This window comes from Onychomys torridus, chromosome 5, assembly GCF_903995425.1.
Source record: "Onychomys torridus chromosome 5, mOncTor1.1, whole genome shotgun sequence".
In the NCBI taxonomy this organism is placed as follows: Eukaryota; Metazoa; Chordata; class Mammalia; order Rodentia; family Cricetidae; genus Onychomys; species Onychomys torridus.
This window is the reverse complement of record NC_050447.1, coordinates 11,287,673-11,315,308: the sequence shown is the minus strand read 5'-3', so window position 1 is coordinate 11,315,308 and position 27,636 is coordinate 11,287,673. Positions and strand designations below refer to the sequence as shown.

Sequence of the window (27,636 nt, the reverse complement as noted above, 5' to 3'; positions counted from 1 at the left end):
TTGTCCCAGTGCTCCACCCTTCCCGGCACTGTGGTGGTGTGAACACATGTGCCCAGGCTGTCCCAGGCACAGTGCGTGGGTGAGCGGCCCAGGCGAGCCCGCATCACCTCGCCAGGAAGCCTGCGCACCTGTCGGGTCGCTCCAGCTTCGGGCTGGGCTGGCGGGGACAGCCCGGTGCCAGGGTCCTCCAGCCCTTAAACTTACCTTCTCGGGCCACCCTGCCAGAGGCGGGCAGCTGCTGGAGGCTGGGAAGGGGGCAGGTACAGGGAGCCGGGGCACTTCCTAGACACTCAGATGGCCAGTGGGGCCTGGCCGGGCGGGAAGGTCACGCACAGCTCAGGGGCTCGGTGGCCTGCAAATCTAGAGGTCAGCCTGGGGCCAGCACAGGACATCGGGCCTGTCGTGAGGACCCAGGGCTGTGGCCTCGGCTGCTCCACGCCGGGGTCAGGCCTTCAGGCCCCCGAAGTCTACCTGCTGTCGCCCGCAGCGCGATCCAGCTCCCGCCTCCCGGGCCGGCCGGTCGCGGCCCCTCTCTGCTCCCCGGCCCGCGCGGGAAAGTTGCCGCCGCCCGCGCCCCGCGAGTCTCTCCCGGGTCGGACCCCACTTCCCCGCGGGGGAGGGGAGCCGGGCTGCGCGCGGGCGAGACGACGCCGGCCGCGCCCCACCCCGCCGGCCGGCCCAGATCGCCTTTAAAACCTCCGCGTCTCCTCCCCCCACGGCCGGGCAGGGGGCGGGCGCGGGGCGGGGCGGGCGCCGCCGTCATGTGCCCCCGAGGCGGCCCGCCCCGCGCTCTCTCCTGTCCCCCAACTCAGGCCCAACTTTCTCCATATCCGGAGTGGGCATGGGCCTGGGTACTCTGGGGTCCTGCCAAGCAGGAATCTTCACTCCACCGCACCTTCTCCAGTCTAGGAAGTCCCTCCTTTTATCTCACCCAAGCCTCTCTTGCTGTTGTGTCTGACTCTAGGCCAGGTGACCCCTGAGTCTGGGCCCCTCCCCTTTCCAGGCTTCCCGGCACCCTCCCCCGCCCACCAGGGACCTCTGGGAGACTCCAGAGCCACGGGGCTATCCCTGAGAAAGAGCCCCCTCCCCCACCCCATCCTTCCCTTTTTCTGTGTGCGTCTCCCTCTTCATCCTGAGACCTCCCCTCCACCGTCAGGAACACGGTGGCATTGTTCCCTGGGACCGGGCCCTGCCTCGGGGCCTGGACTGGTGCCCAGGTAGGGGGCCAGGAACAGAACGCAGCCAAGGAGGGGTAGGGTGCCCTGTGTGGCCACCCCAGCCTCTTTGGGCAATGTCGGACTGCCACTTGGCCTCTGCAGGGCAGGACAGAGGCCCTTGGGCCCCGGAGCACACCGAACACCGTGCCACAGCACGGGTCAGGGCGGCGGATATTGCTCCGGGCGCAGTTTTCCCCAGAAACTTCCAACATTTCCAAAGACTGCCACGGAACCCCCATGTGCCCTCTGAACGCTGCTAGGGGAGATGGGTGACGGGCACAGGCCAGGGAGGGCGCTGGAGTGGCCCATCGCCACTTCCCGACCGGTTTGGGGTGTACATGGGATCGGGGTCGAAGCCACACTGAGGTGTCACCCCAGAGGCCCAAGCCCTGGGGACTCTGAAGCTTCCTTCCACGTGGGGCCCAAGAGGCAGGCTGGCCCAGACTGCAGGATCTGACAGGTTGGGGCATGAGGGAAAAGAGCGGCCCACTCGGCTGGGGCCCCAGGGGAGGATTTGGGGTGGCACAGAATTCTCCAACTCAGGGCGGGCCCTGAAAGGTGGGAGAGATGGCCTCATGGCCCCCTGAGGAGGGTTCTAGCTAGTCAGCCCAGCATTCCAAAGGCTGAGGCAGGAGAATCACAAGTTGAAGGCCAGCCTGAGCTGCAGAATGTGACCAGGCCGGGAAGGTAGAGGCAGAAAGATCAGTTCAAAGTCATCCTTGGGCTACATGGTGAGTCTGAGGAAAGTTTGGAGTATATGAGACTCTGTCTCAAAAAGAGATAAAAGAGATATAAAGGCAGAAGGACACACGGGATTCCTCTGGAGTCTTGTGTACACGTGGTTCACACAGAAGTAACACACAGATTCAGTCTCTGGGGTGTGCCCTCTGTGCACCCCTGTGGAGACCCCCATCACCCTGCCCTCAGACGCACATCATCTGTCCTCTGGGGACACGTCTTTTTTCTTTCCATTTTGCTTTGTTGAGATAGAGTCTCACTGTAGCCCAGGTTCAACTCTCTTGGGATTCATGATCCCCTGCCTCAGTTTCCCTAGTGCTGAGATGACAGGCATATACCATCATACCTGGCCTAGGGACACCCATTCACCAGTGGGCGAACTGGTTTACCACCCTCGTGAGTGGCTTGGGTCAGTCTGCCTCACGTAACAACTCGCAGCCCCAGAGAAGGAGCCCCCAGTACCCTGACCCTTGCTGTCTGTCCCCAGGTAGTGGCCCTAACCCAAAGTCAGGAGCCAGTGGGATCTCAGCTCACCAAACTCGGCTTTGACTCTTGTCATGGAAGGAAATGGAGAGGTCCAGGACAGGCTGAGACCACACACACACACACACACACACACACACACACAGCTGAAATGTCTGGGTGCTGCTTCTCTGGTTCCGTCATGCTCTGGTCCACGGGTAGTGGACCACCTTAGAGCCCACTGTCAGGTCTGAAGGTCGCCCCACGGGTCACCCGGGCGCACACGCAGGGCGCCCCGGGCCCCATGGCAACGCAGCCCCGAGACATCAAACGGGGAGGCCGCACGTCACTGCGGTCAGGGAAGCTCCTCCCCACGGCTGGCGGCTGGCTCCTCGGCCGCCAGGCACCCGCCTCCTGTCGCCGTGGCGACCGGCGGTGTTGTCGACTGTCCCGGGCCCACCAGATCCCTGCCCCCTCGTGGGGCACCGCCGCTCCCGCATCCGGCGAGGGCGTCCAGCTCTGTCACTCGGCCGCGCGCGGGTGTGGGGCCCGGGCCGGGCAGTGGCCTGCGCTCCGGCTGGCTCGGGGAGCCCGGGAGAGGAAGAGCCTTACCAGGGTCTCTGCAGGGGCGCGGCGCGGGGCGGGGGGATGCCAGGGTGCTATGTGGGGGTGACACAGGAGTGACACACAGGATAGGCAGCCACCAGGACCATGTTGGGGTGGGTGGCCCCGGGGTGCGCAGTTAGTTACCAGGACCATGTTGGGGTGGGCAGTTAGTTACCAAGACCATGTTGGGGTGGGCAGTTAGTTACCAGGACCATGTTGGGGTGCGCAGTTAGTTACCAGGACCATGTTGGGGTGCGCAGTTAGTTACCAGGACCATGTTGGGGTGCGCAGTTAGTTACCAAGACCATGTTGGGGTGGGTAGTTAGTTACCAGGACCATGTTGGGGTGGGTAGTTAGTTACCAGGACCATGTTGAGGTGGGTAGTTAGTTACCAGGACCATGTTGGGGTGGTTGGCCCCGGGGTGGGCAGTTAGTTACCAGGACCATGTTAGGGTGGTTGGCCCCGGGGTGGGCAGTTAGTTACCAGGACCATGTTAGGGTGGTTGGCCCCGGGGTGGGCAGTTAGTTACCAGGACCATGTTGGGGTGGTTGGCGCCGGGGTGGGTAGTTAGTGGCCTAACCCAGCACCAGTGACTGACCGAGCCCGCCGGGGAAAGGAGGGAGGCGACCCAATGTGCGCAGTTGGGTTGGCCGCCGCTAGGCGCTGGAGCGCGCAGGGTTAAAGACAACCCTCCTCGGGGTCTCCCCTCCTCAACACCCCCTCCCTTCCGGGGGATTTCGGGCCCCAGCCCCTCTGACGTCAGTGCGGTTGCTATGACAACCGCCCGACTTTCCCAAATAAAATTACTGCGGGCGAGCAAAGTTTCCTGGAGTCGGCCGCGGAGTAAACAATGGCAGGGGCGGGGCTCGGCACCGGGTCCGAGGCCCGAGCGGGGGTCCCTGTCCCAGGCTCTGGGACATGGGTCCGGACAAGGGACTGAGCGCGGACGCCCTGCCGCTCCCACGCGTGTGCACTTCCTGTCGCCGGCTGCGGGAGGAGGTAAAACAAGCCGGCAGGCCGCAACCCGAGCAGGGCAGGGAGGACCAGGCCCACCGAACCCGCCAGACCCATCAGCCAGGGACTTAAGAACTAGTGGGAGTCTCCCACCCCTACCCCGGGCCTCACCTAACCTCTACAACAGAACAGATTCGCATCCGCTGCCTTCTGCCAGGTGCAGGGAGGGACCCCAGGTTGGGGCCCAAGCCAACGAAATGACTTTAGCTCCAGGTGAGCTTGATATCCCCCCCAAGTGGGGTCTCCAGATCACAAAGCACACGCAAGTCTATTTGATTTCCAAATACAAGGAGGAGTTTTTGTTTCGCTGGGCAGGGAGGGCCTGTTTTGAAAGACAGGGTCTTCTACTGTAGCCCAGGCTGGCTTGGAACTCGGGCTGTAGTTTGGGTTCTGCTGGAACTGGCAGTCTCCCCCCTCAGTCTTCCAAGTGGTGGGATTACAGGCCCAAGCCATAGTCTTGTGATAGGTCGGCTTCCTATTTGAGTGTGCAAGAGTGTAATAAAGGTGCACGCTTTTGATCCCAGCGCTTAGGAGGCCAGCCTGATCCACAGAGTGAGTTCAGGACAGCCAGAGCTACATCTTGAGACCATTCAAAACAACAACAACAAAAATATGTAACTGTGTCCTGTGCAATATTTAGTAGGCAGATATACTAAACAAAGACAAAAAGTTAAACTAGAAATGACTTAGTCTGTATCATAAATTCAAATGTAATTGCAAGGGCTTTTTATTTTCATTAATGTATTGTTTGAGACAGGGCCTCACTGTGTAAACCTGATTAGCCTGGAGCTCACTCTGTAGACCAAGCTGAACTAGGGAGATCCACCTGCCCTTCCCTCCTAAGTGCTGGCATTAAAGGTGTGCGCCATCACAACCAGCGTGAATTTTTTTCCTAGACTGGGTTACTCTGTCAATCCAGGCTATCCCTGGCTGTTCTGGAACTTGATCGGTAGAGGAGGCTGGCCTGCCTGGAATTAAAGGCTTGTGCAACCACTGCCTGGCCCACCATGATTTTTTTTTTCTTGGTTTTTCAAGATGGGGTTTCTTGTGTAGACTTGCTGTCCTGGAACTGGATTTGTGGACCAGGCTGACCTCGAACTCACAGAGATCCACCTGCCTCTACCTCACAAGTGCTGGGATCAAAGGTGTGCACCACCACCATTGGGCTCCCAGGATGAATTTTTTAAACTATATTTTATGTGTGTGTGCATGTGTTTGTGTCTCTGTGTGTAGGGGACAGCACGGGCCAGAAGAGGGCCTTCAATTCCCTGTAACTGCAGGTGATCTGGTCATCCCAGGTGGGTAGAAGGCTTTCTGGCCTAAGTGTTCTCTAAAGCCTGCAGCTCCCTGTTCCCCATCTGATCCCCTCTGCCCTCCATTCTCAAAACAAGCAGTGGAGTCCAGTCCTGGCTCTCTCTCCACCCCATTCTCCCACCTGCTCCTCAGCTCCATCTTCTTTCACACCTCTGCCCTAAGAGGAGCACGGATTTTATCTTTGATGCTGGATTTTTAGTGTTGAATGCTTGTTTTGAGACAGGGTGTCTCAGGCTGGCCTCAGACTCCCTAGGTAGCCAGAGATAACCTTGAACTTCCGACCCTCCTTTCTCCATCCGTGGAATACATCCACAGGCACAGCACAACTCCACCTCCCTTTACACAGTGCTAATGGAGACACAGGGCTCGATGCCTGCCACAAAAGCCCTCTACCACGGAGCCACATCCCCAGCCCAATTTGCTTGTTTTTGAGAAAGTCTCAGTATATAGCCCTAATCTGCAATCTTCCTGTTTCAGCTTTATAAATTCTGGGATTATAGTTGCATACCACCATCTGTGCTAACAAAACATTACTTTTCATTTGAAGTGGAAGTTGAGACAAGGTTTTGCTGTGTGGTCTAGGCTTGGTGAGACTCACTGTGTTGTTAAGGCTCGCCTCTAATCTGAAGTACTCTGTTGCAGAGAATTTGTTTACACTGTAAAGATGTGTCTCTGCCTAAGCTGCCTTCAGATTCGTTTAATAAACAGCTAAATGGCCAATAACTAGACCGGAGAGAATGGGTGGGACTTCCGGGCAGCGGGGAGGGGTTGGGAGGAGGAGTCTAGGCATGCGATTTTGCCATCAAACTCGGAACAAGTCGAATGTGCCATACTAAGAAGAGGCAACCGAGCCATGTGGTAGACCATGGATTGAAAAAGTATGGGTTAAATTATAAGAGCTAGTTTGGAAAAAGCCCAAGCTAAGGCCAAGCTTTCATAATTAATAGTAAGTCTCCTGGTCATTATTTGCGGGCTAGTGGTCCAAAGACATTCCGACAAGAAAGCTCGCTACAGCCATCCTCCTGCCTCTGCCTCCCAGAGTGACAGGATCACAGGCATGCACCATCATGTAGCTGAATATTTTTCATTTTTTAAAAAGATTTTATTTTAAATGTGAGTATATGGAGTGCTGGAGAGATGGCTCAGGGGTCAAGAGCACACTGATCTGTAACTCCAATTCCTGGGGATCCTACACCCTCTTCTGACTTCCACAGAGGTGCACATACATGAAAACACTCGTACACATGAAATAAATCCCAAGTTCACAAATTAAAATTATGATTATGTGGGGTGTGGGGTGGAAGTGAATGCAGGTGCTCTCAAAGGCCAGAGGGGGCATTGGATCCCTTGGAACTGGAGTTACAAGCAGTTGTGAGCTACCAGTTATGAGTGCCAGGAACTTATCCCAGGTCCTCTGTAAGAGCAATAAATGCTCTTAACTACTGGGCCAGCTCTCCAGCCCCTAAATTCCTCCTAAGTGGGACAAAAACCATCTCAGGCAAGCTGGTCATGTCCCTACAGGTGAGCGATGACTATTATGGGATGCTGGGAGCCTAGAGTGATTGACACTGGCCCTTAGGGACCCTCTCTAGGTCTCCTCAGGGAAGGTGGCATAGGAGGCACAATGTTGAACTGTCTGTGTTCAGAGCTCAAAAGCAGCACCCAGCTCCAGTGTGGACTTGGCATTCATGCCCACACATTCTAGAAGATTCCAGACATAACAATTCCAGCAACCACTCAAATCATCCACCTGGAATTCTGTCCTGTATCCTCAAGTGATGGCAATGCTTTGCGGCTGTTTCTCAAACTGGTAATGCCCAGGTACTTCACAGTATTTGGCTAAATAAGCCAAACACAGTGGCTCAGGTCTGTGAAGCCGGCACCGGGGGAGGCCAGAGGATCAGGAGTTGGAAGTCATCTTGGCTATGTAGTGAGTTCCAGGTCCGTCCGTACCACAAGAAACCCTGTCTAACCAGGCAACTGCCCCCCACCTGCAAAGAAAACCTAATTTGTTAATGACCGATGTACGTACAACACCTGCCTAGGACCGGGGGCGGTTAGCAAAAAGGGAATGCTCCTGTGGCAGGCTTTGGATTGCCATCCCTACCCAAGCAGGCTGCTTCTAGGAGAGCAGCTTTGACTGTCCAGTTCCCACGGGCCTGGACGGGGATGAGTCTGGTTTGCGAATTCGATTGTTCTTGAACCCCGAACCCGACCACCAACGTCTCTGTAACCTCCTGACCTGCACACGTCAGGACTGCAGGCCTGATCTGAACCCTGACATGGAGAAGGCCGCCCGCCCGGAGAGACACCCCCCTCCCCGGCCTGGCTCCTGGCCTGGCTGGAGGCTCGAACCCAGACCAAAGGAAGCTGGCGGCGGCCGTTGCCTGGTAACGCGCTGTTTGTTGGCGCGGGGGCGGGGCGGGCGGTGACTCACCGCGGCGTGACGCGGGCGGGCGGGCGGGCGCCGGGCGGGCTGGCAGCCTGCCCCGGGCTGGCGGCGACGGGAGGGCTGCGGCGGGGGCGCAGCAGGGCAGGCCTGGGCTTAGGGCTGCTGCCTCAGTTTACATTTTGCATGAGTAAAATGGAGGCCTCGTTGCCGGAGTAACTGATTCCGGTGCCTCCACGACCACTTGGGAGTCTCCCGGCTGCTCAGAGCCTCAGTTTCCCCACAAAGGAGGCCAGAAGAGGCCAGCTCCAGACCGGTTTGAGAGTTCCGTCCGTCAAAGGCTAGCGCACCCCAGTAGCCAGCCCGTAGCCCCAAGGAGGAGCAGGGTGTAAGTGCCCTCCCTGGTTGTACCCAGCTACACCGGGCAGTCAGCAACGTGGGTACTCCCGGAAGTGGGTGTGGGTCTGGAGAGGACACTTGTGGGGGCCGCAGCGGGCGGGCAGCACCTGCTGCGGGTGGCGTCCGGAGGGGCCTGGGCATGAGTCACTGCCCAGCAATGAGGCTGAGTCACAGGGCGGGGTCCGGCGCCTCCCACCAGCCGCTCCTACAAAGGACCTTTGAGAAGCGCTCCGCACCCCGCCCAGCCCCCAGGAGCCTGGCCTGGGTGTCTGCCACATCTGTGAAAAGTCACCATCCCGGGGCACCCCCGAGAGGGGCTTCCTGGCCGCCTGAGTCACTGTCAGGACAGCAGAGGATCCTTTTCGCTGGGCCCACGCACACAGCAGGCTAATTGAGTCAGGCTGTCCAATGTCGGCAGGAAAAGCGGGTGCTGGAGGGATCTCCCCGTCTTCAGGACCACTCAAGCCTGAGGGGCCTTCTCTCCTTGAGACCTTGGAGCCTTCTCAGGCAGGACACAGACAACCATTACCAGGCCTGAGGATACCAAAAAGTCTCCACATGGGTATAAGGTTTAAGAAGGAGGAGTCAGTAGCCAGAGATGTTTAATCCAGCACTTGGGAGGCAGAGGCAGGCAGATCTCTGGGCAGCCTGATCTACAGAGTGAGTTCCAGGACAGCCAGAACTACATAGAGAAACCCAGTTTCAAAACAAAACAAAAAGATGGTGGTGTCGCATGCCTGTAATCCCAGCACTCGGGAGGCAGAGGCAGGCGGATCTCTGTGAGTTCGAGGCCAGCCTGGTCTCCAAAGCGAGTTCCAGGAAAGGTGCAAAGCTCCACAGAGAAACCCTGTCGGGGGGGGGGGGGGGGGGGGATGCCAGTTGTGGGCACATATAGTCCCAACACTCAGGCAAATGGCTCTCTGCGTGTTTGGAGCCAAAGTGGTCTACATAACAAGTTCCAGGCCACCCAGGATACAGAATGAGACCCTGGCTGGCTCAAAAGGTCAGTGAAAGCGGGGTGTGGGAGTGTGCAGGTGCCTGGCTCATCAGCCCTCCAGAGGACCTGGGTTTGATTCGCAGCACCCACATGGCTGGTAACTCCAGTTCCAGAGAATCAGATGTTCTCTTAGACATGCATTCAAGCAAAACACCCATACTTATAAATGTTTTAAAGGAGATTTAACAAAGCATCAAAAAGGCAGTTGATCAAGGTGTTATTTTATCTTTAAAATTTGTTTATGGCCAGGCATGGTGGTGCATGTCTTTAATCCAGCACTCTCCAGAGGCAGAGGCCAGCCTGGTCTACACAGAGTTTCAGAAAGGCCAGGGCTACAAAGAGAGAAGCCCTGTGTGTGTGTGATGTATTAATGTACGTGGGCACTTTGAATGAACTGGACTCAGGTCCTGGGGAAGCTCAGCTAGTACTCCCAACTGCCGAGTCATCTCTGCAGCCCCAACCAGGGTGTTTTTAAACCCGGGTCAGGTAGCAGTAAAGTGTTTTAAACGAAAGCTATGAAAGCTGTATGGAAGTAGAATTCATGATGCTCCAGCCTTTAATCCAGCATTTGGGAGGCAGGGGCAGGCAGATCTCAGTAACTTTGAAGGCAGCCTGGTCTCCATACCGAGTTCTAGGCCAGTCAGGGCTACACAGTGAGAACTCTTTTAACAACAACAACAATGGCTGATTGCCACCCCTTGATTCCCAGTACCACGTGGTGAGAAAAGAGAACCGGCTTCCAAAATTCGCCCTCTGACCTCCACTGTGTGCCTTGACATGCTGTATGCACCCCCAGTAAATAAATATTCAGAAAAAAAAATCGCACTACTAAATTGATAATCAGTGCATTCAAATATATTAGTACATATACACAGATGTGGTAGCCCAGCACCACACTTTGTATTATTTGACTTTATTAGTTTATTTGGTGGATAGTGAGACCATCAGCTTAAGAACAAGTAACTCTTAATAACTCTCAGCTCACAATATCCTGTAGCTCCAGCTCCAGGGGTCCCTCATGGGCGATGTTCTCATGTGTGCATATCTCCCCATGTACATATAATGAAAAGAATGTTTGCTGAGTGTGGTAGCACACACCTTTAGTGCCAGCACTCAGGAGACAGAGGCAGGCAGATCTCTGAGTTTGAGACCAGCCTGATCTACAGACCCAGTTCCAGGGCAGCCAGGGCTACACAGAAAAACTCTTCTTGAAAAAGCAAAAACAAAATTTAAATAACAAAAAATAATGTTTTTGTGGGTTTTCTTGTTTGTTTTGAAACAAAGTCTCACTTGATAGTTCAGACTTGCCAGAATGCTAAGACTACAGGCCTGTATCATATCATTACTGAGTTATTTTATATGACTTGACACTTTTTTGGGGGGGCAGGGGACAGAGTTTCTCTGTGTAGCCCCGGGATGTTCTGGAATTAGCTCTGTAGACCAGTCTGGCCTGGAACTCGCAGAGATCCGCCTGCCTCTGCCTCCTGATTAAAGGCATGTGCCACCACCACCTGGCTGATTTGACACCTTTAATTTTTATTTTTATGTGTTTGGGTGTTTTACCTGAGGGTGTGTCTGTGCACCATGTGTGTGCAGTGCTCTCGGAGTCCAGGAGAGGGCATCAGATCTCAGAACTGAAGTTACAGAGGGTTGGGAGCCACCATGTGCATGAGGGGAATGGAACCTCGGACATCAGGAGAGCAGCCAGTGCTTTTAACCTCTGAGTTAACATGCCAGTTCTGTGACCTCACACTTTTTTGAGTCTGGCTGTGTTGCCCACACTAGTATTGAACACTAGATATCATGGGACCCTCCTGCCTCCACCTTTCAAATAGCTGGGACCAGATTTGGTTGTCACCCCCTGGCCCACAATTAGAACTTTTTACCACCCCTAAAGAAACCATGAGTTCATTAGTGGCCACTTCTGTTTTCTCTCTAGACAGCAGGTCCTGCAGCCTTGGGCTCTCCATGTCTGTGTATGAACGGGTCTCAGGAATGGGGCTTCCTCAATTTGTAGGTTCAGCCCAATTGGAGTGTGCATCAGAACATCTCTCCGATCATTGTGCAGGTACTGACCTGTGGAGAGACTGCACTGTGGTTGATGATGAGATGTACTGGGCTCACACACCAAACCAATGATCACCACTGAGCCAGGTCCCAGCCACCCAAACCCATCTGTTTTTTAAGCCTGAAAATTTTAGCCAAGTGTGGTGGTGCACACCTTTAATCCCAGCACTCTAGGAGGCACAGACAGGTGGATTTCTGAGTTTGAGACCAGCTTGGTCTACAGAGTGAGTTCCAGGACAGCCAGGACTACACAGAGAGTCCTGTCTCAGGAAAAAAAAAGAAAAAAGAAAGTTTCGAGACAGGGTCTATCTAACCAAGTTTCCCAGGCTGTCCTGAAACTCACTTTTTAATCCAAATTGGCTTTGAACTTGAATCCTACTGCCTCAGCCTCCCTAGTAGCTGAGGTCCTGGGCATGCACTGACAAGTCTCTCTGTGGAAAGTGCAATGGAGCACTTCTTAGGAAATAGGCATTAACATGAAAGGGCGTAGCTACAGTAAGTCCCTGGATTCCATCCCCACCCCCACGGAAGGAAGGGAGGGAGGGAGGGAGAGAAATCCCAAGGAAGCCAATACTGAAGTTTCCAGTGAGGACAGGATGTGATGCAGCTCCAAGGAGAGCCACATGAGGACAGATAGGACCCTAAGGCTTGCCTGCCAGTGCTGTTGCCACTAGCCATGGGCCACCGATTGCTTGGAATTCTGCTAACAGCTGGACACTTGGGAGGCTGAGGCAGGGGGATCAGTAGTTAGAGGTAAGCCTGGCCTCCACAGTAAAACCCTTTCTCAAGAACACAAACGCACACACACCAAAATAGTAATAAAAATGAAAATTCAAAAGCGAACCAGCCTTAGTACTATAGAAAGTTTAAGTTTGGCCGGGCGGTGGTGGCACACGCCTTTAATCCCAGCACTCGGGAGGCAGAGCCAGGCAGATCTCTGTGAGTTCAAGGCCAGCCTGGGCTACCAAGTGAGTTCCGGAAAAGGCGCAAAGCTACACAGAGAAACCCTGTCTCAAAAAACAAAAAACAAACAAACAAAAAAGTGAAGTTTAGTGTCTATTAAATATAGCTGTCTAAAAAGTAAAAACGGGCCAATGAGATGGCTCAGAGGGAAAGGTCATGTGCCTGATGGCCTGCTTTGATCCCCAAGACCTACCAGATGGAAAGAGACTCCAGAGTTGTCCTGTGACCTCCAGAGCCCCACACGTCTCTCTCAGCAGCCCTGCCCCCACAGCCAGGGCCCTCCTTGGTTGTTCACTGAGCCTTTCCCACACTGCTTGTGCCTCCGGACTTCTCAGAGCAGCAAACTTCACAGAACCGCCTGCTGCTTGCCTGCCCTTCCCAGCGATGCAGGCAGGCTTCACATTTGTTCTGTTCCCTGGTAAGTATGGATTATGGGTTCGGCAGATGCTCCCAATGACAGGAAAGAGGTGAAGACAGAGGGCCGGGGCTCCAACTCGGTGCCAGTTGCTTGTCTAACACACATAAGGCCCAGGATCAGCCCCTGGTCATGAAAAAAGCACACCAAACTGAAATCTGTGACTAGGAGTAGATGATGTATGGATACGGCAGACAGACAGGAGAGAAGGACAGCTGAGGATACAGAGTTCAGGGGCAGCCTGGGCTACAAACGCACGCTTGGGGAGGGAGCAGAGGATGACAATGAAAAGGAGGAAAACCAAAGGGAGAAAGGGAGAAAGAGAGGAGAGCTGAGGGAACCCAGTCAATGGAGTGCTCACAGAAGCACCACGTAGAAAGGCAGCAGGCCCGTGAGAGCTCGGCAGGGAGAGGCAGTTACCACCAGGCCTGGTGGCCGGAGTCCATCCCAGGGCTCACATAAAGGAAGGAGAGAGGCAAGTTGTCCTCAGAACACACACACACACACACACACACACACACACACACACACACACACTATATGACCAGGCTGGTTTCAAACTCACAGAGGTTACCTGTCTCCAGAATGCTGGGATTAAAGGAAACTGCAGAAGTAAACAATTTTAACAGCTAGGTTAGTGGCACATGTGTGTAATCCTCACATCGGGGAAATGGAGACAAAAGTACTTCTGGGGCTCACTGGAAAGCTAGCCAAACCGAAGAGCAGCCCCAGGTTTCACTGTGTTCAAAGGTGGTGGTAGGTGTGGTGGTGCAGGCCTTCAGTCCTAGCAGTAGAGGTATACAGACCCTTGGTGGAAGGAACAGCTTGTGCCTGGTGGGACAGGGGGAGTGGTGGGTAATGGAGGAAGTGAGGGCTGGCAGGGGCGGACAGTGCAAGCCTTCAGCCTTAATTCTGAGGAGCAGCCCTGAGTAGTCCAAGCGCCCCCTGGCGGCCATAAGGGAGCAGCCGGAGAGGGCGAGAAGACCAAGCAGGTAGCAAATGGGCTTGTCCAAGAGGAAAGCTATGGGGTCCCCGGTGGGAGCTCCGGGCAGCAGGATTCTAGATGCATACACAGGAAACCGAAAACTGAACTTGAGAATTCGCTGCACGTATTAAATGTTTTGGCCTCTACAGCTAGGAAGATGGTGCTGCCGTTCCCGCAGACAACGCAGGTGGCAGAAGCTGGCTCCAGATTCCACGCCAGCCTCCTAAGAGCCCTGCGTGTTGCCGCCTGGGCCCCACCGGGGTGCAAAAAGGGCAGCCCCTTTCTTCCCGGATGACAAAGTGTGCGACCCGTGGGCGACGCCCAGAGCTGCCGACTCAGGGACTCCGGGATGCTGGAGCCCCGGGCGGCCACATCTGGGTCCCCACGGAGCCCCAAAGGAGGCGGGGACTCTGGCTGGGCTCAGTCGGGAAGAGCGGGTGTCCTCCGGACAGCGGCCCAGGCACGGGCTTGCCCGCTGCTGGCATTCTGTCTGGGCTCCTGGCGGTGGACGGGTCTGACAACGGAGCGTAGACTCCACCTGGGCAGCAGTCAGAAGTCCTCTCCCGGGACGTTAACCGGTTCCGGAGCGCAACGGCGCCTGCCCAGGCCCAGTAAATGAACCACAGGAAGGGAAGCCAGACGTTCCGAGACGCCTCCGAGTGAGCCTGGCGCAGACGTCACTTCTAGGGGTGGGATTATTTCAGAAGAGCTCTTTCAGCATTTTAGCGGGGGGGGGGGGCCGAGGGGGTTGTTTCCCAGATTGGGGCGGGAGGTCGAGGCAGAGTCCCCGTTTGCAGTGGGAGGAAAAGCTCGCTGAAGGGCAGCCTGACCCAAAAACTGAGGAGCGCTGGAGTCGGCTGCCCCCTGCAGGACACTAAACAAGCAGGCGTGCCCAAGCGGGAAAAAGACAGAAAACAGACTGCCTCTGTGACTGTGCCGCCTAGGGCGAGAGGCTGGTCGGTCGCTCTGTCTCATTCAACTGTCCATCTGTGAAGAGGACAATATCCCCTTGACGGACTTTGCTGGTTTGGCTCTGAGATGCCAGGCTTTGTAGCGCTGAGGGGAAATGCAAAGTGAAGTTGAGGAGCCCGTCCCAATGTTGCCTCCCCAAACTGAGAAACAGGGACGAGTGAATGAATGGGTGAGTGCATGAACGGATGCCATGCTCTCCAAAGCCACCCCTCCCAGGTTGGGCGTGGGAGCAACGCCTGTGATCCCAGCACTTGGGAGTGGAGGCAGGAGAATCAGAAGTTCAAGGGCAGTCTTCACTTTATGGGGGCGGGCAGGAAAAGGACAGAGGCGTGAACAAAGCTGGCCTCACATAGGGAGGCCCAATTACTGTTAGGTGGTTTTATTTTTTACTTGTTTTTTGAGACATGGTATCATGTAGCTCAGGCTGGCTTCAAACTCTATGTAGCTAAGGATGCCCTTTATCTTCTATCCTGCCTCTACCTCCGGAATACTGTAGCACCGGGCTTGGTTTATACTGGGCTTTGGGCGTTCTGGTTAAACACTACCAACCCCAGCGGCGTCGTCTTCAGCCTCAGACTCCTCTACACTCCCTTTTCCTTCCTTACACGTGTCTCACTCTGCACCCCACGGGGTTCTCCTGGGCCAGCTGAGACTTGTCTTTCTAAGGAGGATGTCTGAAAGGGGAGCCGACCAGGGGAAACTGAGGCAGTAAGGAGTTAAAGGAAGGCAGGCAATAGCCAGGAAGTCCAGGGATGGAGCCCTACAAGGGAAAAGGCTTGAGTTGAGTTTTTAGAGGTTCCAAGTCTTCAGCCCTGGGATATGGGCCGGGCATTCATACAGACATACAAACATACAGACATACATTCATACAGTGTCAACTGTTGGCTCTGCCCCAGGCTGGTTTGACCTTTCCCCCAACCAGCTGGGACTGTGGCAGACTGTGTGTGTGTGTGTGTGTGTGTGTGTGTGTGTGTGTGTGTGTCTGGAGGGGCTCAGCCAGTACTTCCTGCCTGTGTGGTGCTCAGGCAGCTGCCACTTTGGGGCTCTGCATATGTGTCTCTGGCAGACCTGGAGCCCTCCCCCCACCTTGTATGTGCCCCATCCCAAGAGGAACTTGCATAACTGGACTGCGTGCACGTTTTCGCCCCATGGTCCCAGAAGCAAGTGTTAGGTCTGTCCAAGTAACCGGCGGTCCTGGCTCTGTTCTGTAACCACGAAAGGCTGCTGTGTATTTGTGTGCTCATTAACTGTATGCCCAGACTCTGTCTGGTGGTCCTTATGGACATGCTCTGGTTTATTTGTTGTTTGTTTGTTTTGAGACATTATAGCTCAGGTTGGTCTGAAACTCACTCTAATCCAGGCTGGCTTGAAACCACGATCCTCCTGCCTCAGCTTCCTGAGTTCCAGGGTTTAGAGGCGTGGACTAGCTCACCAGCTGTGCTCTGGTTTTGTTTGTACCTTACTTCGGGTTTTTTCTGGGCTGTGCACCGGTTGTGTGTACATGGTGGGGTGTGATCTGTGACACCGGGCTCCGCTGGGCATATTCAGTTCTAAGAACATTTCGTGCTGTCCCTCAAAGTGGCGCCTGCCGCTCCCAGGTATCCCTACGTGTGTGGCCGCCACCCCCTTCGTCCGGCAGGCGTACGCCCCAAGGCCCCCGCGCACCTTCTCCGTCTGTGGCCCGCGTGCCTTTGTGCGCGCGTGCTCCCGCCGCGTCTGGAGGGCTGCGTGCAGCCCGGGTCCCTGCCCGCGCCCCGAGTCCCCCGCCAGCCGCAGCCTGCAGCGCGGGGGCTTTGCAGGCGGGCCGGGGCGCGCACGGCCGCAGCTGGACCCACCGGCCGGCGCCGCGCGGGGGCCTCGGGGGCGCGGGCGCGTGGCCGCGGGTTCGAACCGCTCGGTGCCTTCCCGCGCGGGCGGCCGGGCGGGCTCCCGGGCCCTGGCGGAGCGGAGGGCGCTGCGGCGGCAGAGACGAGGTGAGCGCGGGCCGGGGCGGGGGGCGCACCTGCCGGTCACGGCCACGGCCGAGGCCTCCATTGTTCCCGGCCGTGCGGCCCGGGACGCCGCCTGTACCCGGACACGGCCGCGAGTGCCTGGGCCGGGCCGACCGGGGCGCGGGGCCGGGGCGCTTTGTTCTCGGGGCGCGGGGCGGGAGGCCGCCTCCGGCCGGGGGCACGGACCGCATCTGCACGGTGATCGCCGGGGACAAGGTTTGCCGACTGGAACCCGCCCTCCAAAAGTGGCCGCAGAAAGGAAAGATGGCCCCGATCACTCTGCTGAGGAGCTCTAGCTTTAAAGCGACCGGGCGCCTTTCCTGGGGACCTCGCCCCGGAGGGCATACATGCTGGGGCTGGGGGCTGCAGAAGCCACATCTTTGGCCAACTGGGGGCTGAGAAAGTACCCCCATCACACTTGGGTTCCCCAGCTCCTTCCCACCCATCCCCCACCGCTCACAGACGCACTTGCCAAACCAAAATTAGTCTCAAGTCATCAGACAAAGTCCTACAAGGCACACAGCGTGATACAGACACACACTATCCCATTAATAATCTTACATCCTAAGCACATAGTCAACCACAGCGCCGACACCCATGCACACACTGCACCCACAAAGGCTGGAAAACACCCCTGCAGAGGAATAGTTACCAGTGGAAGGTGGTACAAAGCAGAGTCACATCAGTGGTGCCCACCCTCACCTGGTCACTCACATACCCAGAATAACTGACAACCACAGGTGCAGGATGGTCAACAAACACACTTCCAAATAACAACATCCCTCATAGGAGCCCAAAGCAGGTCCCAGCAATCCAGACTGTCACGGGAACACAGATACCCACAGAGACAGTCACCCATAAAGCCATAACTTGGTATGGAGCAGGACATAGTGACAGGTCTGTCTTCCCAGCCCTTGGGAGGCTGAGACAGGGGAAGCTCAGGGCCTGCTTGGGCTATAGAGTGAATCTGAGGCCAACCTGGGCAATTTAGAGGCTGTCTTAAAAAAAAAAAAGAAATGGAGGCCGGATGTGTTGGAGCAGTTTTTGTTTGTTCTTCAAGACAGGGTTTCTCTGTGTAGCTTTTGGAGCCTGTCCTGGATCTCACTTTGTAGACCAGGCTGGCCTTGAACTCACAGAGATTCACCTGCCTCTGCCTCCCAAGTGTTGGGGTAGTGTTGGGATTAAGGGCGTGCGCCACCACTGCCCAGCTGGAGCAGTTTCAATCCCAGTACTCAGGAGGCAGATCTATTGAGTTCCAGGCCAACCAGGGATCTATTGGGAGATCCCATCTCATACAAAAAACAAACAAACCTCCACAAAAATCAAAATAAACAGTGAGCTGGGGGTGTGGCTTTAATGTTAAAGCAGTGTACTAACCTGGCGTAATGAGAAGACCCTGGGGATTGGTGCGGATATCAAAACAAACACAAATAAACAAAACCCTTGGAACTTACATCCATAGTACCCTACCCTAATGCTTTTATTCTACACATGCATACTGAAGACACCGATGATTGCGTGCATACACAGACACACAGACCCACCGGGAAAGACACACACAGGTGGAGCCACACAGATATTCAAAAGCTCAATATTTTGTTAAGCCAGGTGGTGGTGCACACCTGTAATCCCAGCACTCAGGAGGCAGAGGCAGGCACATCTCTGAGTTCAAGGCCACCCTGGTCTACAGAGCAAGTTCCAGGACAGCCAGGGCTACACAGAGAAACCCTGTCTCGAAAAACAGAAAAAAAAAAGTTGTTGTTACTGAGACAGGGTCTCACTATGTGAAACCTTGTTCGGACTGGAACTCACTATATATATTAGTCCAGGCTGGCCTCAAATTCAGAGTTCTGCCTGCCTCTGCCTCCTTAGTGCTGGGATTTACAGGTGTTCAACACCACACCCAGCCTTTTTTTTTTTTAAGATAGGTTCTCACTAGATAACCTCGGGCTTTTGTGAATAACTACAGAGGTGACAGGTCTCAACAGCCACCATGTCCAGCAACACTTACTGAGCGCCAGGCAGCAGCTGGCTCTGGGGACACACCTGTGACTCAGTAAATTCCCTTCCGTAACACAGCTGTTATTTTAGTGGGGCTGGGCCTGAGGGATGCCATTGCTTACAGGCTACAGTCACCCAGTTACTCTAACAAACCCCATACGCCCACATACACCTGTTCACACATCGACCTGCAATTAGACCGGCGCTTGACACACCTACCTACAATAATACTGACATTACACATAAACAGTCCCACAGGATGGATGTACATACATTGACACCCCCACACACACTAGTAGCACCACCCACTATGGTACACACACACACACACACACACACACACACCCTCACTCCCCTCCCCCTAGCTCCAGATTAGTTTAGAGCAGAAAGCTCCCACTAACCCATGAACAGGTGTGTAAGTAGACAGACGAGTTTGTGAGGACAGTCCACCTTGATGCATACTCAGGCCCACCCTGCACCTTGAACTTTTCAGTTCAGAAGAGTGTCTGGAGTTCCCGTCAGCCCTTCATCATAGCCCCAACCCAGAAGCCAGACCCCTCTCACCCACAGCCATGGCCTCCCAGCCAGCCAGCCTAGAATTTTGGGCTTTTGGCCTACCCACTGCCCACAGGCAGGGTAGGACACAGGAGCTTCTGTGAGTCCCCCCATGAGAGACCTGAGTATCTGGGAAGCACTGGAGAAGCTTGGGAGGGAAGCCTTGAAAGTGTGGCTAAAAGGAGGTCTAGCCAGCCTGGACCATCAATGTGACCCCATCAGTGTGACCCATGAGACCCCTGTCTTGTCACTACACCCCCTCTAGTGAGCTCGTCTTCCAGGTCCTACCCTTCCCTTGTGCCCCACTGACTTACACACAGGCATTGCTCACTGAACACTGCAGACCACAGGAGCACTCAACAGCAGACAGCTGACCCACCCACCGCTCCTTCCCCTTGACGGTAGAGCTAGCCCCATCTGGCTGGGCATTTCACCTCAACCTGACCTCTAGGACGCCAGTCAGCTGCCCAGCTTTTTTGGGGCTCAGAGTGAGCGGGGCAGGGCCCACCCAGGTCAGACGTTTCCTGCTGCGGTGGCCCCTGTACCAGGCCCTGGGGTTGGGGATGGGAGGAGACAGTTTCCCACCCCCACCCTAAGGGACTTCAAAGTCAAACCTCCCGCCTAAGCACCCTAGGCTGGCAGACACGTGGCGGGAAGAATGCGGTCAGCCTCCAGCCCAGAACTCAGGCCCTGGCTGTGAGCCCCCACACACAGGGGGCATGGCTGCCCACAACCTCACGAACCCGCATCGGGAAGAGAAGGTGCAGACCCAGACAGACGACCCCCGCTGACAAAGGGCAAGCAAGCGCAGACAGACACAGAGGGCGGGAAGCCGGCACCACGCCTGCAGACAAAGAGACGGGCGGGGGCGGGGCCGGGCGCCCGCCCCGCCCCCGGCTCCCAGGCTTGCGGTCCTGCTGGGAATGCCCACAGCAGACGCCTCCCTTTGCTTAAGGATAAGTAAGCGGAGTGGACTTGGCGAGGCGAATAAGAGGAGGGTGTCGGCGAGATGCCCCGCATTGCCCAGAGTGTCTTGTGTGCCTCGTAAACATCCATTTTAGCTTTCCGGAACCCCCTAAAACTGTTCTGGACTCGCCGCGACCCCTCCCCCAGGGGTATAGTGGCGATCTGTGCAAAGCCCCTAATTGCGGCTCACCTTCCTCTGACAGATCTAGGCCCGTACCTCCTCAGGGCCGAGAGTGACCAAGTCCACGAAGGGCTGCCCCCAGCCCCTGGCCTCAAAGGGGGCTGCTAGCCTCGGGGTGGCAATGTGACCAGTCCTAGGCACTGGGCCTTACCTGGTGGGAGTGCGTCCTGAGTCCCGCTGGTTTCTGGGGCCTGGTTTGGGTCTACGGGTTGGGGTGGACCTCAGGAAGAGCTGAGCTTCTAGGGGACTTCTGGGGGTGCTCTGGAAGCCTCCCGAGGTGCTGCACAGGGTGGGACCCAAGCTCTCAGATGGTTGAGTTTGGAGGCAGATCTAGAAGGACCGGCTTGCAGGAGGTTTCCTAGGGACCCTGGCAGAGGCCTGAATTGAGGGCAAGTCTGGGGTCGTGGCCTGGGGCTGCATAGGCTGGTCTCTGCCGGAGTTACTGGGTTTCACACAAGCATGGTTACACCTGGTGCTCCGGGCCTGCCTTGTGTGAACTCAGGAGACTCCTGAGGGTAATCACTCCCCTCACTGAAGGGTCAGGAGCTCAGGTAAAGCAAAGTTGGCAGCGCCAAGGGTGCAGAGCCCAGGCCTTTGCCCACGTGGGCAGATGCTCTACCCCCAGCCAAAAGGCCTAGAGAAACCTTCAGACCGTGTGTGTGTCTCTGTGTGTGTGTGTGTGTGTGTGTGTGTGTGTGTGTGTGTGTGTGTGAGTCTGTCTGTCTGTCTGTCTGTCTGTCTGTCTCGGGCGGGCAGGGCAGTGCCCCCTTCCTTTCCTAGCTTACTGTTTGGCTGGGAAGGGCTCAGGAGGAAACAAGCTTAGAGACCTCCGGAAAGCAAAAAGGTCTACATTGTATTGAAGCCTTATTTACCCCACAATCAAGCCTGCCCGAGGAGCCGTTACATTGTTAAAGGAACTTGTTTACTGCTCAGTTGTCTCTGACCCTCTCAGATCAGAACTAGGTGGCTGCCAGACTTCCCAGGGGGGGCTAGGAATGTCTCTCCTCTGTGCTCTTGGCCTCAGTTTCCCCAACTAACTGCTGGCGGGGGTAATCTGCACCTCAGGACCGCTTTGGTGGACTTTATTTTTATCTCACTACTTAGCCCTCACCAGGAACTACTCAGCCTGAGTTGTCAGGTCAGGTCCACTAGTTCGGGCATCCCTTGAATAAAGTACATGAATTTAGACAGGCACGTTGTTGCCTCTGTTGCAGGGGCCACGTTTTTTACATTATGATTTATATTTGTGCTGTTTCTCCTGGGTCTCCAAAAGGACAGTTGATGCTGAATAAGGGATGGCTGGTTTCATGAGACCCAAAGGGATCCTGGCTTCTCCATCGCCCTACATGATCCCCACCCCCCTACACGATCCCCACCCCCCTACATGATCCCCACCCCCTATCTGGGCCGCTGCCCACTCCAGTTCTCCAAGAAACTTGCCAAGGGTTTGGGGGAACATTCAACCTGTCGGTGAGTTTGGGCAGCTCAGACAAACCATCGACCGTTGAGTGGACCCCGAGGCCTGGAACTGCCGTCTGCTCCATCACCATCCCCACCTTCTATATCTGGGAGATTCCCCCAGGCAGCCTGGCATCCCCTCCCCCAGGCCACAGCAAAGGTCACAATCAACATTCATTGTTGTCGGTGGGTTGTGAGGAGGAGGTCAGACCCACCGAGGGATGAATGTCACTGTGGCTGGGCCATACTACAGTCTCAGGGACAAGGAGGACAGGACCCCTTAGAAGCCCCAAATTCTTGCTCCCCTTGTGGACTGGTATCTGGGATCCTGATGGGCAGACTGGAATTAGGAAATAAACCCTGGAGGACTTGATGTTGGGGGATCACAAAGTGGGGCCTCCCTCCGTGGGCAGAAGCCATTCCGGGAAGGGTGGAAGTTTGCTCAGTGAGGTTTCTGGAATGGGGGAATTGGTAGATGGCTTGTGACAGATAGATGGTAGGCTGGTGGACTGGTGGGGTGGAAGTGTGCTCTAGCCAGTGGTGACCCCAACCAAGCACCTCAGGCTGAGGCCTCCTCTGACAGGTAGTGTTGGGGATCAGAGAGCTGGCACATGCTGGGATGCAGCCTGCCTGCCTGGGGGGGGGACTCTTTCCCCTCCTTTGGGGCTGCCAGACCCCTAACTGCAGGAGGAAGAGTTGGGAACTCCGCTGAGGTGTCTATTAGCATATCAAAGCTGACACTTGGCTGCCGTACTCCCAACAGCCCTCAGTCCCCACCTGTTACAGGGTCCAGATTCTGGCTAGCATCCTCAGGCTGGGCTTGCCCTTTCCCCAGCTGTTCTGGTTCCTTTATAACCCCGCCGCTTTGGTTATATGGTCTTTTCACCTTTTTTTTGGGGGGGGGGGCTTCTTGGCCGCCCACTCCAGGTTCCCTTCTCCCTCTCTCCTCACATATCGACTCCAGACTCTCCCAAGTGTCTGTCTTTGCCTACATTGTCCCTTTTCTCTACAGTAAAGCTCCTCAGCCCCTTAGGGGCAGTCCTGCTCACCTTTCTTTGTGCCATCCACGCTTCACGACTAAGTTCTCAGCCACTGGAGTAGGCATGAAAGTCCCTTAGTGAAGCCAGAGCCTTGGGACCCAGCCCTTGCCTCCCCGCCCCCATTCCATGCACTGGGATTTTACAGTACTAGCCCTAACAAGGACTCAAGGCCACCACGACCCTTCCCCAGCCCTGAGGAAGGAAGAGAAAAAAAAAATCAGTAAATCAATGTAAGTGTTTGGCCCTGGGGCGGAGTTCTTAGCCACCTCCCCCCCCTCCACCTAGAGGGCCTTCAGGGTTGACCTCCCACATGGAGGGGGAGGAGACCCTGGGAAGCCTGGGGGTTCAGTGGCTCCTAGTCTATCTCCAGCCCACACAAACACCATATACCCCCTGGGCAGGTATGTAAGAAGCCCCCAGTGATAATGAGGGGCCCCCCAGAGCCTGCCTGCTCCACCCTCTCCCACCCCCTCAAGATAGAAAAGCTGCCGGAGAAGCTTTAGCTTCAGGGACCGAGGGGAGCAGCAGTCAGGCCGTGTTTTCCTTCGGTCGCTCCTGTGCCCAGTCATGGGGACTTTCAATCTGTGGACAGATTACCTGGGTCTGGCAAACCTGGTTGGGGGTCTGCATGAGGAAGAGGTACCTGATGTCAGGCTGGACCCCAAGCCAGAACCCAAGCCGATTCCAGAAAGCCGGAAGGCCAGCAAGGAATCCTCAACAGCTCCTGAACGCTTGTGCTCATTCTGCAAACACAATGGGGAGTCCCGGGCCATCTATCAATCCCACGTCCTGAAAGATGAGGCGGGCCGGGTGCTGTGTCCCATCTTGAGGGATTATGTGTGTCCCCAATGTGGGGCCACTCAGGAGCACGCCCACACTCGACGCTTCTGCCCACTCACCGGCCAGGGCTACACTTCTGTCTACTGCTACACTACCCGGAACTCTGCAGGCAAAAAGCTGACCCGGCCTGACAAGGCAAAGACACAGGATGCTGGCCACCGCCCAGGAGGAGAAGCAGCAGCAGGTGTCTATGCGGGTGGTTTAGGGACTGGGTGGAGGAGGGACCCATTCTAGGCTCTCAGCTCTTTGGGGTGTTTGTGTGTGTGATGCCAGTATCTTGGAAATTAAGCATCCCACTGTGTAGAGCTGAGAACATTCTGAAAGTGTGTAGAGCATAGCTCGGGAGTGTGGGGTTTACGTTGCTGTGTGGTCTTTCACAAGTCACTGTCCTTCTCTGAGCAACCCAGGCATATGGTGGCAGTCAGATGTTGCGGGGTGCAGTTGTGAACTCTGGTTTCTGCCTGGGGATCAGGAGCTTTGGGGGAAGCTAAATCCCTTCCGAACCTTGAAACCATTTATTCCTTGGCCAAACTATCCGTGTGTGTTCTGCACTGGGTGCTGGGGTAGTAGTGAACAAGTTGTACAGGAAAGTGGCAGTTAAGACAGTGCTGAATGGGGGAGCACTTGACTCAGATGAGGGGTCCCAGAACTTCCTGGAGAAGTGACTTCTAGGAGTCTGGATTCCTTCACTTCCGGTGTGGAGGTGGGAAGTGTGGACTGGACCTTCTTGGAAACTATCGTAAAATTCAGTGTGACTGGATGGAGGTGTGTGCTGTGGGGTGGCTAGAAATCATTGGGTCTTTGGGGTGTCACTTTAGCGAGTTCGAAGTTAGGGCTCGTGCATAGTGTGTAAGAGATTATGAGTTTGCTCCCCAGTCAGAACCCTAAAAGGTAAGTTTGGGGTGCTGTGCCAGCACAGTGACTCAGTGGGTAAGGACTGCCTATAATTCTGAAGACCCAAGTTTGATCCCTGGGATCCACATAGTAGGAGAGAACTGATTTCTTTCAAATTGTCCACTGACCTCCACACCACAAACACAGCAAGAAGGCTTCTCAGAAGTCTGCAGGAGGGACAGACCATGACCAAGGGGTTCCAGAGTCCCATGGCTGTCATGAACCTCAAGGCCCCGCTGGGGGCCAGCAGGGCAGGAGAGGGGGGCAGCTGGAGAGACTACAGTTGGACCCCTTAGGAATCTGCTTGGTGGGTCTGTGCTGTTACAGTGTAGGGGCCTCCCCATCTCCCCACAAATGCAGAGTACCACCCTCCAGGCCAGGCCTAAGCACCTGAAACTGTAAGGTTTTTATGGATTTTAAGTGTGTGGTTTGCCTGCATGTAAGCCTGTGCCCATGCGCTTCAGAAGGGGGTGTGGATTCCCCTGAACTGGTTATAGATGGTTAGAAGCTGCCATGTGGGTGCTAGGAATTGAATCCTAGTCCTCTGGAAGAGCAGCCTGCACTCTTTAACTAGGAGGCCGCATCTCCCTGTCCTGGTAAGTTTTAATGCTATCCATGCTAATGGACCAGGATTTCAGAGGCACCCCACTTCAGGGTGCCCTAGTGTTCCTGTTTATTCTTTGTTTTGTTTTTCTTGAGATAGTGTTTCTTTGTGTAACAGCCCTGGCTGTCCTGGGGCTTGCTCTGTAGATCAGGCTGGCCTCTAACTCGCAGAGATCCACCTGGCTCTGCCTCCCAAGTGCTGGGATTAAAGGTGTGTGCCACCGTGCCCAGGTGTTTTTTTGGTGGTTGTTGTTGTAAGTTGTTTTTTTGTTTTGTTTTGTTTTGTTTTTTTGAGATAGTGTTTGTTTGTGTAACAGCCCTGGCTGTCCTGTCCTGGAGCTTGCTCTGTAGACCAGGCTGGCCTGGAACTTGCAGAGATTCACTTTTTCCTTTTTCTTTTTATCCCTTGGGAGCTGAGGACCTATCCCAGGGCCTTGCTCTTGCCAAGTGCTCTACCTCTGAGGTAAATCCCCATCCTGCTGTTTGTTTCTTCAATCTTTTTGACACGCACAACTTGCAAGAATCAGTCCTCTCCTACCATGTGGGTCTGGGGTAAAGACCTCGGATGGTCAGGCTTGGTCACAAGCTCCCTTTCACCCACGGGTCCACCTCACGAGTCCTCAAGAGATGCAGATAGTTTTATTTCATGTGTGTGGATGTTTCGCGTGCATGTATGATTGTGTACCACCTGTGTGCAATCCAGAAGAGGTATGAGAAACCCTGGAACTTGAGTCACAGCTGCTTGTGAGTGGCCACACGGGTGCTGGGGACCCCGGGGTGGGGGGTTGTCGGTAAGCTAGCCCCTGGCTGCCATTGTTTGTTTCTTTGTCACTTTCCTCTCTCTTCTGTTTTTGGAGACGGCAGGCACTCGGTGTTTGTAGCTCAAGTTGTCCTGTCCTGAAAAATGCTGGACTAGCAGGTGCTTGCTTGTCTCAAAGCTCTGCAGGCCTCAGCTCCTGTGAGGCCTCAGGAAACTGAAAGTTTGTGGGTGGGACACTGAAGGTGACTCAGAGGTAGACAGCTGGCTGCTTCACCATGGTTAGTTGTTGGTTGTGTGCTTGTCTCCCTGGGTAGTCTGGCAGTCCCAGAGGGTGGCAGTGCACTGGGGTGTCTCCCTTAACTTTGCAGTGGAACTCAGGTGAGGACCCCATTCTTTCAAAGTTTGTTGTTGAGACAGTCTGTCCGTGTAGCTCAGGGTGGACTTGAAAGAACGTGCCTCAGCACCCCTATTGCTGGAAAAGACATGAACCCCTATGCCTGCCTGTTAAGAGTTTCGTTTTTGTTCCCCCTCCGGTTTTTGTATTTTTCGAGACATGGTTTCTCTGTGTAGCTTTGGAGCCTGTCCTGGAACTCACTCTGTAGATCAGGCTGGCCTCGAACTCAGAGGTCTGACTGCCTCCCTCCCAGTGCTGGGGTCAAAGGTGTGCGCCACCACCCGTGGTGCCTGTTAGAATTTTATGTTGTTGGTGTGATGTGGAGATGGACCCCAGGGCCTTTGCGTGCTGCACCACAGCCTTATTCCTCCCAGTGAGGGGAGTCTTAAAGGGACTCAGCCCTGAGGGGCTAGCAATTGGGGTTGGGGGTCTTAGAGATGATCTCTGAATTCTGAAGGGACAGGAACACCTCCCTGGTACTGCCCTCACCAGCATACTGTCACAGCGAGCTGAGCACTGCATTCTAGGTGTAAGGAATGCAAGGTCCCTTGCAGCCTGACTCGGACACCACCTTCATTTGAGTAGCATTTCTGTGCTTTTGCTCTGGGTCCTGGGATGACGATCCCAGGTGTGGCCACCAGGTGGCGCAGGAGGCCCTAGGTGCCACCGTGAGTCCCTGCTCAGCCATCTGAGCTCCTCATTTCAGCATTTCTCTCCTCTGCTTCAACCCCCAGGTTCCAAAAGTGGCAGGAAGCCCTCTGGACCCTCACCTTCGGCCTGCAGTCCCTCCACTACGGCCTAGGAGCTCGGAGTGGGGAGGTCCATGGGGTACTCTTGCCAAGGGTCTGGACACAGGCATGCTGGAGACTGGACTTGCTTAGGACTCTGAGGCTGGCCACAGGCTTGTTGGAAATCGCCTGCCCTTCCCCTACCCCAGTCTTGCTTGTGTTGTTGGATCAGTACCCAATAAATGGAGAGGAGTGGAGCCTGGTCTTGGGACAAGGTGGTGTGGATCTGGCTAGCAGGGATGCTTCTACTTTACAGACCACAGCTCACTCCCTGTCACCTCCCACCTGACAGACTGCTCTTTGAATCTTGGGGTCACCTTGAGGAGCTGAATCAGGAGCATGAGGGCAGCTGTGAGGTTTTTAAACCCCCGGCCACCCAGTGCATACTGATATGCAAAACGGGGCCTCCCCTTGCACTGAAGGAGCACAGGACTTGGGGGAACAGGCTACCTATGCTCTGTGGGTCACCACCCCTTTGTCTCCTTCAGCCCCACATCCTGTGGGGCGCTGAGGAGAGCACTGCCTGGATTCATCTAACTGGCCTGAGGCTTCACCCTCAGCCCATATCTTCTGGCACTGAGGTTGGGGCAGGAATTGGATTCCCAGGGACCCCTTTGTTCCTGGCA

At 55.4% G+C, this 27,636-nt stretch overlaps 2 protein-coding genes across 3 annotated transcripts; both read left to right on the top strand.

Moving 5' to 3' along the window:
- The first annotated feature begins 3,164 nt into the window (after positions 1-3,164).
- On the top strand, positions 3,165-14,098 carry LOC118583886. Its single transcript, XM_036187633.1, has 3 exons — positions 3,165-4,251; positions 12,355-12,585; positions 13,746-14,098. The coding sequence occupies exons 1-3, from the start codon at positions 3,798-3,800 to the stop codon at positions 14,096-14,098; spliced, it is 1,038 nt and encodes a 345-aa protein (XP_036043526.1). The 5' UTR covers positions 3,165-3,797.
- A 9,190-nt stretch (positions 14,099-23,288) lies between these two features.
- Positions 23,289-27,313, top strand: Nanos3 (nanos C2HC-type zinc finger 3). Of its 2 annotated transcripts, none has more exons than XM_036189186.1 (2): positions 23,289-23,755; positions 26,957-27,313. In XM_036189186.1, exons 1-2 carry the CDS (start codon positions 23,299-23,301, stop codon positions 27,022-27,024), a joined length of 525 nt encoding a protein of 174 aa, XP_036045079.1. In that variant the 5' UTR covers positions 23,289-23,298; the 3' UTR covers positions 27,025-27,313. The 2 variants fall into 2 exon arrangements, with proteins under 2 accessions (XP_036045079.1, XP_036045078.1); XM_036189185.1 differs by having other exon boundaries at positions 23,289-23,767.
- The last annotated feature ends 323 nt before the right edge of the window (positions 27,314-27,636 follow it).

What these genes read in the sequence shown, in the direction of transcription:
- LOC118583886 (XM_036187633.1), top strand. Translation starts at nt 3,798, where the DNA reads ATGACAACCGCCCGACTTTCCCAAATAAAATTACTGCGGGCGAGCAAA. An exon ending in CGAAATGACTTTAGCTCCAG is followed by an intron (nt 4,252 to 12,354) that starts GTGAGCTTGATA and finishes TTGATCCCCAAG; the next exon opens with ACCTACCAGATGGAAAGAGA. An exon ending in CACATTTGTTCTGTTCCCTG is followed by an intron (nt 12,586 to 13,745) that starts GTAAGTATGGAT and finishes CCGTTCCCGCAG; the next exon opens with ACAACGCAGGTGGCAGAAGC.
- Nanos3 (XM_036189185.1), top strand. Translation starts at nt 23,299, where the DNA reads ATGGGGACTTTCAATCTGTGGACAGATTACCTGGGTCTGGCAAACCTG. An exon ending in AGCAGCAGGTGTCTATGCGG is followed by an intron (nt 23,768 to 26,956) that starts GTGGTTTAGGGA and finishes TTCAACCCCCAG; the next exon opens with GTTCCAAAAGTGGCAGGAAG.